The sequence below is a fragment of the Desmodus rotundus genome, chromosome 4 (assembly GCF_022682495.2).
Source record: "Desmodus rotundus isolate HL8 chromosome 4, HLdesRot8A.1, whole genome shotgun sequence".
Lineage (NCBI taxonomy): Eukaryota > Metazoa > Chordata > Mammalia > Chiroptera > Phyllostomidae > Desmodus > Desmodus rotundus.
The window spans coordinates 55,418,479-55,439,620 of NC_071390.1; the positions used below are offsets into that span (position 1 = coordinate 55,418,479).

Genomic DNA, 21,142 nt, shown 5'->3' on the forward strand with positions numbered 1-21,142 from the left:
GCAACTTAAGGCTAGAGCTGGCCCCTTCACAGCCCCGTCTCCATAAAAGAAGTCAGTGCAACCCATGTCAGCATGCTTGAGCAACACCCCCCACCCCAACCTTCCATCCTTGGAGCAGACTACTTTTTACTTAAATGGGGATGTGACAAAGCTTAAAAAGTCAATAACACTGAGCAGAGGGGAGGTATTTTGCCTTCCTCATCTGTAAAACAAACATATAAGACCCAACTTCTAAACTGATTATGTGACCTAATATATATTATCTTTCACAGGACAAGCTCACATTTATTGAGCAGTTACTTCATGCCTGACTCTGGTCTACATACTTTACAAGGGTTACTTCTTTTCATTCTCACAATAGCCCAAGAAGGCTGGTAGAAACCATGATGATCTCCCCATCTCATGGATGTAGAAACTGAGGCCCAGAGAAGGTAAGTGACTTGTTCAACAAGTAATTGGCTGAGTCAAGATTCAGATCAGATACTTTGCGTCCAAAGCACGTACTTTCACACCTTCTGTTGATTACAGGAGAGACTGCATGCACCATGACCACCAAGCAGGGTCTCCCACTGAAGGTTTCTAGGAACCACAGTTGTTGTTGTTATTATTACCTTACACCCTGCTTCCTACTAGGTCTGTGTCTTCTTTGGTCACTATGTCACTCCGGCACTCATAAAGCATCCACAACATACTGCTAATCATCCCACACCGGACACTGTGGACACATCTGGATCACAGAGATCCAGACAGCTGAGGGGACAGTGATGATGTGTGTGACCCATAATAAACTCCAGAATTGCCTTCACCGAGGCAGGTGCTGCTCTCATCACTGAATTAGTGTGTTGTTTCCACATCCACTGGTTTATATTGTCCTCTCCAATGAAGTGAGCAGGGATCATGACTCACTCATCTCTGTTCCCCCAGTGCCACCCGCAGACCTCCACTCCTGCAGACACTTAGGGTGTCCCCCTCGGGGTGTCTTGTTGGGTAGAGGGTCTTGAAACAACAGGGGCCTCTTACTTGTGAAGAAAGACGATCTCCACGTTGACATCATCCCGGTCCTTGTGCAGAAAGTCCTTGAGGAAATTGGAAACACTCTCCAGAGTGATGTGTCCACAGACCACAATGTGCCTGAATGGGAGAGGCCAGTTAGAAGAGGCTGGCCCAGCAATGACCCAGGCACCCACTCCCAGCAGGACAGAGGTAGCGCGCAGCTGCAGGAAAGCATTCATCACCCCCCTCCCCAGGCCTCAATAAAAGCCTAGCTCCCGTCCCCAGAGGCCTGTGAGGCAAAGCATCGGTGCTGGCAGGTGCTCAGTGACTCCTCGACAGAAAAGGCATATGGCTTCTCACCTGATGCTGCACAAAATCCTATTAAAAGCCCAACCGTTTGGCCAAGTGGTTTTATGCATTTAACAATAAGTGACATTATGCTTGCACTTAAATGCTGCATTATCAAGTCCCTTGCAGATTCATATCTCTCCCTTTCTGCCCACAAAGCGTCCTCCCGGGAGATTTACTGAATGAGTTTTGGTTTATGACATAGAGCTTATCAGGTAATGAGATAACAAATCTTGCTGAAACGATGATTTTGTGTGTAAGAAAGCGAACTTTTATCAGGGTGGCTAATGTGCAGCTTGACACGTTATGGGCTCTGCTGGCCATAAGCAGTAAAAAGGAAAATTTTGCATTTTTCTGCCATAACTCCTCAGACAATGGGGGCATGTAACACTTTACAGTAAGTGAGCATTACTCAGGGCTAAATGGGGACGGGACGCCTATGGAATCGTAGATCAGGCCGCAGATGTGTGTGCCCCCAGACAGCTGCTTCCTTAGGGTGCCAGAGATTTCTCTGAGAGCCGAAGGAACTGACCTCAAGATGGGGAGAAGCTAGGAAGAGATGAGGCTGGCATTATTTACATTATTCCAGGGCAGTGTGGACTTCCAATTCTGGAGATGGTGGCTCCCCCTAAGGAGGGGAGCCCCTCTTCCAGAACTGTTGGAACAAGCATCCCCCCTACCTGTAGGCTCCTGGACCAATCTGACTTTGACACCAGGCTATACTGTGGCCACTTATATTCACTACATGACGCCTGATCAGGACTATGTACTTTGGTGCAAGAGTTAGCCCCGGGACCAAAAGTCAGGGGCTGACTGTACAGATGAAACCTGCAGGCTTATAGTAAAGAGGTTGTAGCAACGGGCTCAGTCCAGGCACCTGTGCCCCTTGGGCTGATAGTGACAAAGGCTGAATCCCTGGCTGGGCTGTGAGGCATGGGCAGGTGGCGGACATGAAGCACAGTAATTCTGTGGGAAATTTCAAAATGGCCAGGCCCCTTGCACTAGGTAATTGCTTGGTGCACATTCCAATAAGGCAGAAAGCGCATGGCTGGAGGCAGCTCATAATGGGAGGCAGTGATGATCACTTATGCAATGTTCCATTAGATGCCATTACAAGAGCCTGCCCTTTCGTTGTAATTTGGTGCTTGACTAAGTATGTGAGAATAATGCAGTAAACTCATTGGTGAAAGGATAATGATGCAGAACAAAGAGTAAATCAATAATACGCACGATGCAGTTAATAATATCACCATTATGAACTGTTATTGTTACGGAGCTGCACTTAGTGATCAGGCAAGCGAAGGGCGTCATAGGGAGGGAAGAGTGTCCATGGCTCCCTCAGACAAGACATTTGAACATGATCACTGTGCTCTCTAGCTGGTAGCTGCTAGGTTGAGGGAGGTCCCTTAGCCACCCATTCAAATTGTATGCTCAAAATCCATATGACTAACACCTTCCTAAAATACATAATATTCAGAATATGCAATATAAATTAAACACTTGGATTATATATATTTTTTATCATGTCATACCTTAAAATGTTGCTTGTGGCACATGTGCATTTATACAGACAAAACAGGCTGCTCATGAATTTGCATGATCTGAACAAGATTTCTGATTTTGAATTTGCCAAGTGTGCTCAGAAATTGGCTAAGAAACAGGACCTCCCTCCTGTCCACTTCACAAATGACAGTGGGGTTGCTTAGGGAAATTCTAATACTTTCTGCCTACAAATTTCCATGATTAAGAACAAGACCAGCACCCTAGCCAGGTGGCTCAGTTGGTTGGAACATCGCCCCATACACCAAAAGGTTGCAGGTTCGATTCCTGGTCAAGGCACATACCTAGGTTGTGGGTTTGATTTTTAGTCGGGGCATGTACGGGAGGCAACCAATGGATGTTTCTCTCTCATGTCGATGTTTCTCTCTATCTCTCCCTTCCTCTCTCTCTAAAATCAATAAACATATCCTAGGGTGAGGACTAAAAATGAGTGAATGAATGAAGAGACCAGCATGATCCAAAGTAAGGGTACCTCCACGGGACTGATCTTGATTTCACCTGGATGTGAAAGTATGTCATATTTGATTTCCTGCTCTGCCACCAAGAATGTGTGTGATCCTGGGCAAGGTTCTTCCCCCATTCAATAGATGAGGGAACTGGGATGTGAAAACCCCCAGCCAGCCTCCTGCCCCAGGCATTGCAAAGCTTGTAGTTCTATGCCAGCATAAGCCCAGTTATTATTCAAAGCTGGACTCGAATCAATGAGAGGGCCAGAGAAATGCCTGGACATTCATCCTTCCTATCCTGTATGCAAAGAACTGAATGAATATCTGCCAGCATTCCCTCTTCCTCTTTTAAAATCATTCACCTCGAGGACTGATGTGTGAGAAGTGGAGGGGAAGGAGATGAGTTCACCCTCTCACCCTTGAATCAAAGACCCAGCCAGCTGATTTATTCCGCCTTAGAAAGAGTCAGGGTTCTCTTAGTTGAAAATGTGCTGGGTACATATAAAATATATTCCAATGCAATCAATATTATCCCTTAAGCCTTTAATTAGCTTTCACTTCTCTTAAGAAGTAGACAAATGCTGGCAGAAGAGAGGAGAAAAAAAAAATTGACTTTTCTCATTTGGTGTTAGCTGTCCAATACCATTCTAGACAATTTAAAATATATGTCTTTTAGCTACAGCATGATTTCTGGGGTAGAGATCAGTCTTTATCAAAAAGGGAGGGAAAAAATCTTCCTTCAACATAATTGGTATTTCTGCTCAGAAAAAGCGAGATTGATTGAAAGCAGATTGCCTCTTTGCCCAAGGAGAGTTATTAGACGCATTATCATGGCAACCTTGGGGAACCCATATTGTTCCAATCTGTCCTATATCTGATTTGGAGATTTACGGCTTCCCCCTTTTGTGCCAATAATCATTTCCCTCTATTTTGTTTTCCATACAGTGAAAGTTATCAAGGAACCCACATATTGAGAATGTTTGAATGCAGTTAGAATTGATGGATGGGGAGAGGCCGCCCTTCTAACTCAGCATCTGCATTAGAAGGTCTGCTCCCACCAGCCCTTGTCTGAGGATGCACCAAAGGCCTTGCAGTAGTGAAAGGGATGGATGGTGAAAGAGGGATTTTTTATTTCTCAGAAATATTTTCAGGAGTTGAAAATTCCAGAGGCAGTAGTTTTGGGAAGGATGTTATCGAGGGGAGAAGAGTAACAGAGTTTCCTGTATCTTCAACAATTGAAAATATAATTGAAAATGCTCTAAGATTGAGAGCAGGGTGTCTGTCCTCAGAAGCAGAGTGATGGTTGTTAGCAGTGTGTGATTTGAAGAATGCCAAAAAGATCCTCATCCAAAATTATCTCTGTCAGGTTCTGTGACACCTACAAATCTACTGTGTGAGATTGCTACTCTGATAGCCCTGTGATGGCTCAGCTCAGACGCTAAATCACTAAACAGTCTTAGGCAAGGTACCAATTCTGCATTTTATAATTACGAAGTCAGAATCTCTGAGGGGCTGGAGGATTTATTTAAACAGGCAATACATGTGACAGGCCTAGTAAAGGGTTTGGCTCATGGTTAGCATCAAATGGTAGGATTCGTGTGACACCTGTAAATCGGTATGTAGCAGATATAAAATGCTCTGTGTCCCATATAATCTCACCTAATCCTCAGACAAGCCTGTGTCTGTTACCTGCATCTTTTCAGATAACCTCTCTGAACCTCATTTTCCTTAGGTGATGTGCCTGGATCCCACAGCAAGTAAAAGTGACTCTCCCGGGACGTGACCCAGGTCTCTGACTCTCATTCTCACTAAGAAGAAGGAGATGATGTAGAAAGGGCACAGGCTTCAGTATTTCAGCTTCTGCTCCCTCAAGACAGGCAGGGCTGGAGCAACAGGAGATCCACCTGAACAAATGGTGGAGGGGTGTCTGAGCGTTCCTCCCTAGGCCAGGGGAGAGGCCTTGTGTGGGGACTGGAGTGGACTGAGATAAACCTCACTTAAAGTATCACAGAGACTCAGTATCACTAGATTCTGGTGGCACCTGGTCAACCAGGCAAGAAGGCTCAAGGCAGCGAAGGCTGAGTGACAGCAGAAACTCTAAACCAACTTTCAACTTAAGCCACACAACTGGGCAAACCCGAGGCCGCAAAGTGATGCAAGTGTCCGTTTTACATATTATCGGCCATGTCCAGCTCAGGACTTCCTTGCCAGCCCAAAGATCCAAGGGTAACAGAAATCTAGATGGTTTGTTGACAATGGAGAACATTTAGGAAAATTACACTCAAAGGTAGCAAATGCTGCCTCCATCTGCAGCTCTGGATTTGAACATTTTTAGACCACTGGCGATCATGACTGATTTCCAGTGGGCCGGGCCACCTGGTCTGTGAAGATGGCCAACAAACTTAAATCAATAACCATTTGTCATCAGGTGCACTTTTTGGTTTTTAAAGCTTTGTTTATTTCTGTGAACAAATCTTTCTTGGGTTAAACTGTTAATGTCTAGGATTAAAAGATCCATCTCAGATGCATGAGGAAGAATGTGAAATGAAAAACTAGTAGCAGATGGATTTTGTGGAAGGGACTTACTCACCCAGTAGAAGCAAGCAAGGCTGGTTTGGGGTAAGGGCCCCATAAATGTGGGCATGGTTGAATTAGAGGTGGGTAACACCGGCGGGTCAGGGCGCAAGCATGGCATCAAGGGGTTGAGTGTGACTTAATCAGAACAAGAACAATGCTTGACTATTACGAACGCTGTCAGGGCTCATCAGAAAATGACTGAGTGCTTATTTCATGGGTGCCTCTTCACTAAGTACATATTGGTGTCATTAAGCATCTTCATCTCCAGAATGAAATCCTACACATTCTCCATAATCACTCTGCTCCCTTCTTGGAAATGGGTCAGGAAGCTGGAACACCTCTGTGGAGTTGGAACCTCAGGTTTAGAGCTCAATGCCACTAGTGCCTTTCAGAATGGGCAGCTTAGGGACGCTGACTTAGGGCTGGAGGCACGAGAGGAGGGCAGAGAGGGGGCCCCCAGACAAAGTTTCCCGAAGCCCCAGGGAATGAATCATCCAGAGCTACTGCGACTGAGCTTAGTTCAATGAGACCAAAAATCTACACACTTTTTAAAAGACTCAGGTAGTATTGTGTAGAGCCAGCAGCCTTTGCAAAAGGGACTGTGACAATGATGGGCTGGCTCCCTTCCATGTTCTTATGTGTATCTTTGTGTCAGAATTGCCCTTGGCGAGTATAGAGTCTAGTGCCTGCATCATTCTGATGTGGAAACTGAGGTCCAGAGATTCAGTGCCAAGTGAATGCCAGAGCAAGGGCAAACCCACCACTGTGGTTTGATGCCTTATAAACAGAGGAAGCAATTGGTGTGCTGGAAGGAGCTCCAGTCCTGTGCAACCAGGGATGAGTCACTATAAAATGAAGAGGCCCAGACTGACTGGGCCGTGCCGCAGACACTGACGAATCCTCCCACAGGGCTCCAGTTCTCTGGCCCCACCTCAGTTCATGCCATCGGCCTATCTTGTCTACACCTGTGCAACAGCTTCCTAATTCAGTCACCTGTTTATGCTCCCCACAACTGCCCCGTGCCCCCCCTCCAAAAATGCTAAAGAGCGACGACAGAGGCTAATCCAACTGCCTCAGGTCTCACAAGGGCAGGGGGGTCTTACATCTCTCTTTAGCAGAGCCTCACTCTAGGAAGACAATGTAAAATGCACAGCTCTGGGCTGTTTATTTTTAAAGATACTATATCCATTTTTACTGGAACAAGTATAAAGAACTTGAAAAACCCATAGCTATCCTGTCACAATAAATCATACAGAGTAAATTGAAAATCCTATACAGCTTTTCCTGAATACATTGCGCTCACTTTGTCAAAGAGGTAGATGAAATGTGGCATATATTGATCTTGATGTCTCTGTAAAACTATAATATTTATATCAAATACATATGCTAGAATCTCTTGTCTTTCTGCTGAGCCTTCTAATCATGTTTTCCTCGTCCCAACTCCCCGCAATGCCTCCCAACATTGGTAGCTGCTGACTTGATGGGAATGCATTTTAAGGACTTGTCAAAAAAATTCAGCAGTGTTTTATCATATAGAAAGCAGGGTGGGGTAGCAAGAGACCCCACAACCCACATCACATCACACAGTGGTCACTACTCAAAGTACTGCCCAAGAGGAGGAAGGCTACACCAACTCCTGCCTTCCCACTTCTTGCTGTGTCAATGGTCCATCCCAAAGGACTGCCCCAAAGGATTTCCACATGGGGATTGTCTTCTGTAAACAAAGGTAAGTCCAGGCAGGTGGGCCCCATCCTGGACTCCAAAACTGGCTGGGCTTTCAAGAACTATCTGTTGACCGATGGACTGGTTGGTACAGCGGACGTGGCTAGGTGACCCTATGCCACGGTAAGAGTAGAAGAAACTTAACAGTCAACTGTAAGCCTGTCAGAGTAACTTGCCACCTCAGACCCATCACCACATTTCAAGTTTATGAGAGAACAGTCCACATAAAAAGGACCAAAATGAAGTCAAAACAACTCTGAGAGAACATCATCCCAAACCCTGTTTTAACCATTTCCTGTTAAAACAATTTTTTTAAAAAGCAAGCAAATAACAACAACAAAACAAACAAACAAAAACCCCAAGGAAGTTGGAAGATAAGATCATTTCCTACCTAAGGGCACATCTATTGCAGTACTTACTAATCACAAAGGAAGGAAATGTCTTCTCCCTCCTAGTGAGGAGGAGAATGAGGTAATCATCTGATCCAGCTGTCAACAGAGTTGTTCTGGAGGAGACAGGCTGTTTTGCTAACTGGGGGGCAGAAGGTTGAGCAAATAGACCCCAACAGTGCGGCAAAGGCACCTCTGGAAAACAGCCCCAAGGTCAGAGGACAGACTACTTGTAGCCCCAATGGAAAACACTGAGGCGTCCTGATCAGACCAGAACCTTCTGCAAGAAGGGGGTGCATCTTACCACATGCAGGATGGTCAGGGCCTGATGGCCCCCAGCGGGATCTGTGTCTGCACCTCCGTGATCAGACTGTGCACAAGGACTGACCCCACGTCTTCTGTAGCTGGTTGCCCAAAAGGCGTTTCAGTTTAAGTCTCAAAACTAAATTCTGGGAACTTCAGGGTAGGAAACATTGGCTGTTTAGCATGTACCCTCCCTCTTGTCAACAGCCCCTCATTTTTAGTTTGGAGAATCACTCCTCCCCAACCAGGTGCAGTTCTGGGCCCTTTAATCAAGGTTCCCTGCCCAAGCTCAGCCAGTCGGTGGTGCTTTTCAATCATGAATGGAATGACACTAAGTGCACCCTGGGGGCTGAGTCATCCTGACGGCAAGACCCTGTAGTGATGGCCTTGTGTTCCTCCTGGCAGATCCCAGAGCTGCTTCTCAGGGTCATCTCTGTCCTTTCTCAGATCTGAGTCTTCATCTTTCTCTTATTCCGTAAGGTACTCTAACCTTCAAAACAAAAATTAAAAAATCCCCTTCTGCTTAAGTCAGCAATAATCAGTTTCTGTTGCCTGTAACCAAACTATCCTAACTGGTAGATTTTTTTGCCTTTAGTTTTCATTTAATTCTCACAATAACTCAGGATGCAAATATTATCACCACTGTTTTGGTTTCTTTCTGCTCCTTTCCTTCCTTCCTAGAAGAGGAATTACACAGCCTGCTTAAGTAAGCAATGCCGTAACTGCCCAACTCACACAAATTGCACAGGTTCTTCCTTGTCTCTCCCCCCAGCCCCTCACTCATTTTGCATTTTATTGATCCCACTGCTGCAGACTTAATGGCCTCTCGCCATGTTTAAGTAAGCCAGTCTTCCCTTCACTTGATTCTTCCAATCCTAGATGGTTCTCTGCTCTCACAGAGGGATCAGGGCACTGAAGGGCGCTTTCCTCTATTCAGATCAAAGCAGATTTGTCTCTCTCCACTTGCTAATGCTGTTTCTGAATAGGAGGGACCAAGAAAAGAGAAGATTAAGGCAAAAGTCAGCTACCCCTTTGGGAATGAAGGTGAAACGGAGAGAGAATGGGTCCAAGCAAAGAAATGGTTCTCAATTTTGCCATGGAGGGGGAAGCATGCCCACTTGGATTTGCAAATCAAGGCCTTCCTAACACCCCTGCTAAACCGTGCCTCATGGCCCTAAAGCATATGCCCGTGGAATTGACCCTCCCATAACGACAATCAACTTGACACATCCTGGCCTGGTTCCCTAGCCACATCCACAGGTGTGGCCCCAGGTAGCACACTCTGCTAGCCTGCCAGGCTGAGTAGAGGCAACATACTTGCATAGGCCCCAGAGGCCTCCAGCCTCTATTGCACACAGGAGAACTGGGAACTGTCCACAGCTTCCAGACCTTGGTGAGGCCTAAGACTGACTCCCTGGGGGAAGGTCTGGAATGGAGCGGAACTCAGGGTAGCATCGGCAGCTCCCCACCCTCCCAAATTTCTCTGCACCCCTCTTTCACTGGGCCCATCATTAGACCCAGAGGTTTTGGGGACACAAATCACCTGCTGTTACCTTTGCCCTAAACTACTCCAATGGGTGCATTTAACAATGGGGATTATCAAATGCTTTTAAGAGCACCCTACTAAAATGCTTGCAGCCTTTGTGTTGCTTTATACCTTCATGATTTTATTGAATAAAATTCTTACCAAAAAAGCATTTCACTATGATGATGCTCCTACATAACCAAGCTTCTGTTTAGCTTCCACTGGCTTCTTGAATGATTCTGATTGGTCAATGTCTCAGGTACACTCCAGGATAGCAAGAACCACACCTTCTAGCTCATGCTTTTAAACACAGTACATAGATATAGCACAGTGCCTGGAACATGGCAGGGACTCAAATAACTTTTAGTTGAGCAAATACATTGAATGAGAGCTTTCCTAAATTTGCTCTATATGCTGGTAGACATTGGCCTTTGTGGTCAGCGGCTAAGGTCATAACACCTCTCACAGAGATGGCATGCATGTATCTCTGAATCACCTCCACGTCCCCCTATTGGGAAGGCATAGAGAGGGGATATCAGATTGCTTTTACTGACAGTTGGTACCCACATTTGGAGCAGTCCCTGTGGTTCTGGGGATGGGAACAGGCCATGACCATTATGTGACACCAGTGCTGGATGAGGAGGCCGGATCCTGAGAGTCACACAATCAGGTTTCCATGAGTTTCACATTGCATTAGCCCCTATAGATTTTTAATAAACAGAGACACTGGGCTTGGCCAGTTAGAAAGTTTCCTGGTTTATTTTCAGCGTATGATGGCAGCAGCTATGGGATGAACCCCAAATCTATTGTACTAAGACCTGCTTTGTGCAGCTCTGGAACAACTTCCATCAGAACGAATGGCACAGCCAGACACAGAACGCTGCAACTCAGTCTCAGAGGGTCTCATTCCTTCTCCAGATTTGAAATCTACCCAGCAAGGATTCATCCAATCAAATGTGAGGTTAAAGAGAAAGACTCTTCAAGGATTATAATTAGAAAAGTCATATTCAGAATTCTTTTTTTAATGGAAGAAAGAACATTTGAGAGCAAAATCTAGGCTTGAATGTAATTTTTTATTTTTTTAGGCACATAGTTCATCTCCCACCTACATTTCTATTCTTGTTTGCAGAACAATAGCTGGAACATTTTGATAAGTGTGTAGAAGCGAAGAGAGACAGCAGGAAAGTGTCAGCGGCAGGGAGGGGGAGCTTTCATTCCATTAGTATTATCAGGAAATTGATTTAATATGCAACCAAGTCTCTTTAAATAGAGCGTCAAGTTTGAAAGGGGCAGAAGATGTGGCTTATAAGAATCCAAAGCAGATGCAAAGAAAGAAGCGCCCACATCCACACCCACTAAGACCCCTCTCATCGGAAAGAAGTATCTGGCATATTACATTATATGATCCAGCATCTAATTGACACTTGCTTTTGGTATCTGTCCCTCGGTACTGAATTTCAGAAGTAGTCAAGGGGTCATTGTTCTGAAGTATTAGGGCAATCTCATTTTTTACCTCCCCTAAAAGTTTAATGTTAATCAAAGCAGAATGCCTAATCAGTCCAAGATGGCCTGTCAACTTGAATTATCTGTTTGTCTTCCTATTTACTGTATCTGTCTGTCTACAGTTCTTCATATCTTTGTGAAGATCGGTTATTGGGGCCTGTGTTTCCTTTTGACTGGAATGGCTACCAGATGATCCTTCCCAGTGATATGCTGATGATTTGCTAATTTAGGGTTTTAAAAACTAGGAATCTGAAGACATTGCTGGGGAGTTCAGGCTGGGGCTCGCGTGGGTGTTGCAAGGAGAGGGCTAAATGGCTTACTTGTCAAGGGATGGGAGTTCGTGTACAATGCAAAGCTTCAGTCACATTTCAACCAGAACAATGTCTGGGAAACAGAAATCACAAATGACATCTCACAGGGAGCACCACTCCCAGGAACAGCCCCGGATGCAGACTGTGGAGAAGCAAGAGTGAGTGTTGCCCATGTTCCACGTAGCCAGGAAAGGAAGGGAAGGCCCAAGTTACTCGGCCCGAGATGACAACAGGTGAAGTAACCTGCATCCTGTTCCCAAGTGCTGGGGCCAGGTGTTCTCAGGAACAGCAGCAATGGAAATGTTGTAGAGAAAGGGTCACCTCTGGGAACCAACAGGGGAAGCTTAAATAAGCTCGGAGTTTGCACTCCCCCACCGCACTGGTGGTCAAACAATACATAATGTGCAGCTCACGGTCGATGTGGCACATTTGGAGAGTTTTATTGGTAGGTAGAAACACATCGCCCCAGTGCCTGGCATGTAGTGAGCACTCGACAGACACATGTGGGATGAATGAGGATGAAGGCATAACTTATGTTGGTTCTCTTTTAGGTGGGGGCCCTACCAGGGGTACGTTGAATGAGTGTTTGTAAAGAAATAATCCCTGTTCCCCCACAGCAGATCATTTAAAATTCCAATTCTTTAAAAAAAAAAAGGTCTAGAACCACGGGGGGGGGGGGTGGTGAAACCTGAGTGTGGTGAAGAAAGTGCAGTGGAATTTCATGTCGACACAAGGCAGCCATGAAGGAGGGTCGGGGAAGTGGGATTAGAAATGATCAAAGGACGAGGAGGGGGATGATGAGCATATTTCTGATAAGAGGAAAGAAAGAGCCAGAGATCCAGGGAAGGTATATGGATGTCTCGCCTGGTGGATCAGTGGAAGAACAACCCAGAGCCCCAGAGAGAACGACTTCAGGACTCAGTCCCACAGAGGTAGAAGACAAGACTGATGGTGGCAAGAGGGGTTCACAAAACATGGATTTTAAAACCTAGAGTGTTAACTTCTTTGGGGGGTAATGAAAGCTGGGTTAAGTAGTCACTGTACATGCTGTCATATCTCCAAGGTGTCAACTGGCCGCCCTCCCTGGACCACTTTACTGAAGATAAATAATCCCTGTTTTACTCTATAACAGAATCTTTGGTTTTGTCTCTGTTTTTGCTGCATATATTAAAATTTATGTCTGGTAACTTCTTTCATCACCCTTGGCTCATTGCCTATAACCTCCTGGAGACTGCAACCTCCACGAGGACAGGGTCCATGGGTGGCCTGCTCATCCCAGGGCACTGCTGCATCCCTGGCACCCAACACAACCCTGCGTTTTGTTGGGCACAGAGGTACTTAGTGGGCATCCTGAACTGAACGAATGAACCAATGGAGATAATACCAGGACTGGACAGTGAGGCAGGTAACTAACTAACTGTGCTCTAGCAGTTCTCAGTTCTTGACATTTTGTTCCAAATTACTGAATACTCTTCAAAATATAAGCACTTACATGAAAGGACATTAAAAAGCACTCTGTTTTCATTTTTAAATGGACAGGCACAATAGAGTCTGCCCACCTCTATGGCTCTGGGGGTCCTTCCAACCCTGAGAGCACACCTGAGGTTGAAGGTCGACTGTCCCCACTCCCTCCAGAAGTATGCAGCTATCCCCACTCAAAGTTCTGAAATAAACCCAGAAAGTGTACCTTGCAGAGGATGCTCTGAAAGGAGCTCCTGCTACTCTAATTCTCACTGAAAGTTAAGAAACCACAACCAGAGATGTGCTCTAAGCTGTGCTGCAGAACAGCCAAGGAATTGAAGGGAACAGGTAGATCTGTCCACCAGGGCAGAGAAGGCTCTCCTTAAGACAAAATGCAGGTAGGCCTGCCCCAGGAAGGTATACAAATCTGGCCAATCACTACCATCTACCATGTCTGTAACCTAGAAAATGAACTCCCCAGGAAGGATGGAGCCAGTGAAGGGGCTGAAAGTGTTGAAATCCACAAATAACACACTGATCTCAATTTGATCAATGATCTGTCTGTCCATCCTTGAAAGCCCCTCATTGGTAGAAGTGTTCAAGAGGTAAATACATTTCTTGTCTAACAAAACGAGCAAAACTAAAACTAAAAATTGTTTCATCCCCATTCCAACTTTTTGTCCTGGATTCTGGGGCCAGGACCCTGAGAGGTAATAAATGATCAGAAAGAGGCGACAGACCCCAAGTGATACTCATGCATTTCTTCCTCTCCATCACATGCAGTGTCCTGGCCTCACTTAAGGACAGAGTGGAGAAAATAGACAATGATAAGATCACTGAGAGCAGACCAGGGTCTCAAGAGATGATCTGGAGAATTGACATGTCCCAGTGGAACACGCTGCCCCAGTCAAATCCCAGATCTACCCCTCACTAGCTGTGTGATGTCAGGCGAGTCACTTAACCTCTCTGTTCCTCAGTTTCCTCACCCATTGCAAATGGAGATGATAATAATACCTTCCTCGCAGGTTGATGTGAAATAAAGAAAGGTGCAAGTGTCTGTAGTTACTATCATTGTCACAGAAGGAGGTCCTAGGGCTTTGCATTATATTGACTCACAGTGTCGCTTCCAGAAGTATACAAGCAAACGTTCTAAGAAAAGTCATTAGCATTTAAGTTTCACAGACAACTTGCATGAATTGGAGCTAGACCTGGTTAGTCTGTGACAACTATTCCCCCAATCAGAAGGGAGACCCAGCTTTCTCATCCAACTGGGACATTTCCTCCAAGTAAATTACATTCACTTTCCTGTTCCCTGTTGCCTACTCCTTGTCCTCTGTTACTCATTCCTCTTTCCGTGTGTCTTCTCAGTATTTGGTTACTAGGAATCAGTAGAATAATCCAAACCCATCCCATTCTCCTCTGTCCTAAACACCTGGCCTAAGACTGCCCCAGTTTCGGCCCCAGAAGCCCAGCATGGGAAATAGAAGGCCTCCTCTAATAAGCGGGTTTGAGCAGATGGATTCTTCTCTGTGGCCGATTATTTTCCATGGCCCTTGGCCATGTGACCTCAAACCATGATCTGTCAGTTCTCATAAATTAACCAGGAGTGGGCTGAGTCACACGCAGAGAGGAAACCTCTGGGGGAAACGGCAGGAGCTGTGGGAGGAAGGGGAGCGTGCTGGGGTCCCAAAGGCCATGGGAGCCTCACCCCTGTGCTCCCCCACCTCTGAGCAGCTTTGACGTTACATGAGAGCAAAAAGGAGGAGGCAGTGGCCTCAGGAGAAAGGCTGGGCTGTAGGCAGGTTACTCTTCTGAATAAAATTTGGGGACTCAGCCCAAGGGTTTAATTGTCCCCAAGACCTCCAACTTGGAAAGATCTCCTTCCTTGGCCACTCCTAGAACCCTTGGTTGTTGATACAGAAGTCCCTGTTCTTAGGAGGCCCAACACAAGATAAATTAGAGAAAAGCTGACACACAGACCCATGCCTCCCCACAGCCACTGCTGGCTCGGATGTCCTGTGGGAGGTCAGGTGTGGAATATTGATGAGAACATTAGAGTAAGCCACGTACACCTTTGATACCGTGCTGGTGGTGAAGACCTTCTGGGGATGCTATGTGAAGTGTTTACATTATGCCAAACATGTACTAGAAATGAGGTGCCAATGAAATCTTCATATTCTCCAGTATCCCAAAATTGGGTGCTACATAAACAAACCCCTGAGCTCCTCTGCCTAATTTTCTTTTACTCTAAATAATCTTTGGATTTCGAAGTTGTGTGTCTCCACAGCTTTGGGTTGCGAGTTACCTTGAGTTCTCTGACAAGTTAATGCATTTTTAGGGAGGTTATTCCTGACTAAAATATGCAAACATAAACAAATCCCTTAACTATGTATATGTTTTAATTACTTTCCAGGCACTCACTTGATTAACTCCTAGGGAGCAGCGTATGTGTAAGTGTGTCCATGAATACAGCACGTATATTTATGCATACACAAAAACATGGGGCAAAGCACGCTATTTTCAGAGTCTGAACTCTGTCTTTCAACAAAGTTTAGCTGCTTTCCTCTTGCAAATGCATTTAATTTTATCTGGAAACTTTTTGACGTTAGAAATAGAACAACTGTAGTTTCTCATTATGTTTGCTGCCAGAACCCATGCTTGGTTGCTCAACTAAAGACCTTATATTGCTAATTACTACCACATGCCCATATCCCCAGCGCAAGAAAACTTATTGATTCTGACAGCCCATTCTCTCAACGCTGAATTCCAAATGAAAACTCAAATTTTGGCCAAACATAACATTTCATCAATCTTGTTCTACTGACTGGAAAAACAACATCAAACAAAGGGTGCTAATGGCCCTTTATTACCGCTCCTCTCCCAAGCTTATATTTTCTGATGAAAGATCTCAGTGACCAAAGGGCTTCTTTAAACTACTTAGTAATTAGCTTTTGAACCAGGAAACAATGCGCAAAGTAAAGTGAACAGTCCCAGTGTTGATGACAGACCTGCTCTTTGTCCGCGGGGTCGGGGAACACTGGAGACCCAAAGAGAACATTAAAAGCAAAGTGTGCATTTTCATAAAGGGAAGAGAAAAAAAGAGGGGGGAGGGAAACAGGCTAACAGCAGTGATAAAAGATTATGGTGATGGAGGCAGAACAAAGGCTGCGGGGAGTCTGTGATCTGAAGTCATCACCACGCAGGGGTCTGAGTGGAAATGCCACGGCAACAAATGACCCGTCAGACCAGGCCGTGAGTGAGCACTGGTCTGAGGGCCTGGTCTGGGTCACTCGTCAACCAAAGCTGCCTGCAAGGCCCACCCACATGGGCTTGGGAAGCTATATTTGGGGCAGGGGGTGGGGGTTGTGCGCGGAGGGGAAGTAGAATTTACCTGGAGTGAGAGTCCAGAAATAATTTCAACAAAGACTTTGGGGCAATTGATTTTATTGACTCCTTTGGGAGCAGTGATTGGAAAAGCTGGCTGGGACAGTGGGTTGGGGAGGCTGCAGAGAGCCCCAGGCCTCACAATGCCTTCTGCTTTATGGCAACCCGTGCACACCTTCGAGGCAAAATGAAAAGAGAAGCTGTTTTCCTCTTGGCATGGAACAAACGACCAATGGGAATCTTTAGATGTATTTGGCCTTTTGGATCCAACCAGTGGCCCAGAAACCAGAACAGCTTGGTTCTCATCTCATCCAGGGCAGTTACAATAATAGGAAGAGGAGGCTCCATGAGAGGGGAGGCGCAGCCATGTGCTGCCTCCACGGAAAAGACGCCAACTGGCTTCCTCTCCCCCACTGTCCTTTGTTCCTTTGGAAGGGAATGGGTGTCCTGTGGGTCGTTCAAGAAAATGAGCCCTCTTCCCCACCTCTTCCTTTTCTGGAGGGAGGACCGGACACCTGAGCTCAGGATGTGCCCGCGTCACCACAGGAGAGGGACTGGCTCACGAACGTGGCAGTGTGGCAACGGGGAGCGATGATAGGGGGGATGCTGTGCCAAGGGGGTGATTTTCTCTTAAAAAACAAAACAGGCTTTTTCACAGTTGCCCTGAAAAGGAATGAAAAAAGAGCAAAAACAAAACTCATTTCAACGCAGCAGCTTCTATAACAGGGAAGGGGCAAGAGTGAGGAAAACATTCTGCATCTAGGTCTGGGTGTGCACAGAGGTACAGATTTCCTGAGCTGTACCTTAAAGAAGTGTGCATCTTACTCTAGAGAAGTAAAAATAAAAACAAAAACTCAAAAACAAAACCTCAGAAACAAAGCTGTGTGCCCAAGAAAAAAAATTTTTTAATAGTGAAGAAAGGTTGCTGCCAGCCTGACATTCTCCGCGAGAGATGACGGCCGGCAGGGGACAGGGTGGCGAGGTCCCACCCCGTGCTCAGGAGTACAGCCTCTGGCTGATGAAGGACCCACACACTGATACCGACACTGGTAAAGGGATCTGAGCACAAATTGAAAGAGATCCCATGTGGAAAGCATTTTTGCCTGGGAAGCCAAACAAAAGACTCACCAGCCATAGCACGCAATGCCCTGACATGCCGTAAACATATCATTGGTTGCCCAAAAGAAATTTCAGCTGAGTAATGGATCCCTCTGAGGATGAGCCCTGTGCCTGGCTAATGAGAACTGGTTCCCTGGTGGCCACACACCTTACAGTAGGCAGGGTGACCTTGACCTTGTCTTCCCTAAGAGTTCCTTGCTGGAATATGATCTCATGTTATTGCTGTACAAAAACCACCATAGGATGGCATCATTTTAGTGTGAGGGACCAGAGTGTAACCACCAAGCCAGTTGGCGTAAAGAATGAATGAGCTTGGTTCACTTGTTAGGGATCAGCACAGAAAATATGGGCCCAGTTACAGGTGGACCCCTTCCAGGACAAATCCATGTCTCTTGGAAAGATGTGTAGGAAACAAAGTTGTGAATGAGAATGGAGCTAGGTGGTTGGTCCCAGTGTGACAACCTGGGTAACCTCTGACATCACATCCCACACAAAATGTGGCCCTTCCCTCACAGAAGCACCTGGGTGGGGTAGGAGAGGGGCAGGATTCAGGTGCCACCGCCATGGGGACTCTCGGAAGTCACTCAACCACATCTTTTCTGATGCAACTGACTTACTTTCTGCCTCCATGTTTGTTAAAAGTCCCGCCGAATTTATTCCGATTCAGGATGAGAGCAGCAATTTCGGGCACGTAGCGGGCAAACATTGCCTACATGCATGAAACAAAGAAACAAGAGCCAAAAAAAAAATGGCATGCAGAGAGGATTCTACCGCAGCGGAGGCAGCAAAACCTCTGGGCATACTTACTTTCTTCCACTAACCGCACTATAGGAGCCCCCGTATTTCTTGCGGTTTCCTATTAACTCTATGATTTCAGGGACGTAGCTGGCAAACATGGCCTGAGGAGAAGATAGGAGACAGAAGAGAGACTAAAAAGACAGGCCAAAGAAAGGGTGTGACCTTTTCAGAGGGGGGGATACTAAGATCTGAAAACACAAAAGGGTTAGAACTGTGAAGGTATATACTGATATTTTGGATTATTTTTTAAAAAGCACAAAAAGGGCAAGTTCCTGAAAATACACAGAACAAAACAAACATTAGCCAACCCAGACAACTAAAAAAAAAAAAATCACAGTTGAGAAAAATACGAAGGAGACAGGAATAAGTAAATTGGCATCTAGCTCTTCTTCCTGAAGAGAAATAAGTAGAGGGGGCACGTGCTGGGGAAGGTACACACTCACAGGCTCACACCTGCAGGCTACTGCAAGAGGAGACCTTTCCTTCTAGTTAAAATTCGAAGGGGAGTCAATGCCTTTCTGAGTGACTGAAGACAATAAATACTAAAGGAAGATTAAAAAATACAAACATTTCCATTTAAAAACTATCACTCAAATGCACACAAGACAAATTTAGGGAATGATGTGGGAGGAAAGGACAGTGAGGAGAAACACAAATCTGCCATGTTTTGTCCAGCAAACACTGTGCTCGTGGCCGGCTTCTCGGGTCTCTGTCTACAGGGGCCTCGAACGGGCTGCGGGACACTTGCGCTGACGCACACGTGCACATGTACATTCATACACATTTCAGAATGCATATGTCCTATGCATACAAGACAGACAGATGTGTATGCATCATGTGAATGTGTGTGCTGTGTACGCACGTGCAAGCTGTGTGTGAAGCAGGACTTCAACCACTTACCTCATCCAAAGCAAAAATCTAAACTTTAAGTGAGCTGCTTTGAAAGACAAAATGCAGCCACCGCCTGTGGGCTGCCAGAAGCCCCCTTGAAACTCACATCATCACCGACCACTATGATCTGCATAGACCAGAAAAGGAAACAGCAAAACCTTCTGACTTACAAGGGGGGAGGAAAAATATCCCAGGTGTCGCACGTAACAGTTGGTTGGCTGTTTATAAAACCAACACACAGCTCACAGGGTGACGTCCACCCGTGCAGGACCGGTGGGCTCTCTGATGCAGAGACCCTGCTCTTTAGGGCGGGCCCCAGCCACAGTGTTTGTTGGAAGTTTGGGGAGGACCATAAAGGGGCAGGGGAGCTCTTGAAACCGCAAACTGTCTATAGAGTATCGACAGCATCTACCAGGGCCAGGTGACAGCAACTGTCCTTGCGGAATGTCAGATGCTGAATTACATTACGAAGGGACAGACACTCTCACTTAATAAGTGAGCATCACTTTCTTAAGACAATTAGGTTTGCTCCCGGCTAAATGTCTGTCCCTGACAAGGGCAACATGCCTGGGTGTCTGGGAAACAAGTTCAATACACCAAAGAAATATGCAGAGAAGTCACCCTCATGCTGGGACTTACTTAGCCTGATTGTAACACTAAGGGGTCACTTGCTTCTAATGCAGAAACACAGTATCAAAATTCAAAGCTTTAAGGAAATGGATAACAGAGAATATTAATAACCATAAAAACCAACACCATAATAAAGAGTTTTTACCAGTCCCCCGAGGATGAAGAAGACCATGAAGAGGCGTCCAAGTGTGGTTTTTGCATAAACATCCCCATAGCCAACCGTGGACATGGTAACCATGAGTAAATAGACACACTCCCAGTATGTGAGAGCCTGGTTGTTTTGGAAATTTTCCCACGGGTCCCCTGAATTCTCCACCTAAAGCAAGGGGATAGGGGAGAAAAAGGAAAACGTTAGACTATATACATATATTACAAACCAGGAACCCAAAAGCTCCAGCAGAATGATTCTGGAGGTGCAGCCCTCTCCACACACGGTGTTTTCTGCCCTGGGCCAATTTCTGTAAGTGACGGCTGAGCAGGTAGCAGAGAAGCAGAATGGTAGGAACACAATCACACCTTCCTTGCTGACTGGGGTTAAGAGGGAGAGGAACAGAAGTCAATATCCCTAGCTCACCTTCCTTCTCATTGTTAAAGATCTGAAGTCAGCTGAATTTTCAGGCATTTCTCTGGCCATGTTCCCATCAAGGAAAGAGCCAGAGAGCCCTGGCCTGACCTTTCTCAGTGAGCTCCTGCTCAGTCCCAGAGGGCCCAACTCACATGCTCCCAGAGAAATTCTAGACCCTCTGACAGGGGGCCTCCTCCTTTCATTATTTGGCCAGGGGCCTGGCTCCTCCAGATCTTATGCCCAAATCCCAAACAGCATCTCTTGGAGTCTGCCTCTGCTCTCCCTGACGTGCAGAATGTCAGCAATGGCTCTGCCCTGCAAACTGCAGGAATTTCCCCAGGAACACAGAAAGTGAGCTCATGAGAACAATTTGCTTTTGCACAATACTTTAGACCCAGGGCTAGCAAGCTTTTTCTGTAGAGGGCCAGAGAGCAAATGTTTTCCACTTTGCGGGCTATGCAATGTCTGATCTCTGTAGGGTCGACTCAGCTCTTCACTTGCAGGTGAGATCAGCCACAGGCAACACCAAAAACTGAGGAAGCATGGTCACATTTGGAGACCTGTGGCCCCAGGGCTGTAGTCTGCCCATCTCTGCTTTAAATTTAACAAAACGCTTT

At 46.0% G+C, this 21,142-nt stretch overlaps 1 protein-coding gene across 19 annotated transcripts in view; it reads right to left on the bottom strand.

Moving 5' to 3' along the window:
• The window catches only part of KCNMA1 (potassium calcium-activated channel subfamily M alpha 1), a 720,350-nt gene that overhangs the window by 207,149 nt on the left and 492,059 nt on the right, over positions 1-21,142 (bottom strand). For 14 of the 19 annotated variants that reach the window (XM_053922057.2, XM_024561262.4, XM_071221238.1 and 11 more), the window contains 3 exons: positions 20,106-20,276; positions 18,449-18,540; positions 1,021-1,131 (listed from right to left, as the gene is read on the bottom strand). In XM_053922057.2, the coding sequence (XP_053778032.1) occupies positions 1,021-1,131; positions 18,449-18,540; positions 20,106-20,276 (374 nt within the window). The other 5 variants (XM_053922055.2, XM_024561266.4, XM_045196208.3 and 2 more) reach the window with 4 other exon arrangements.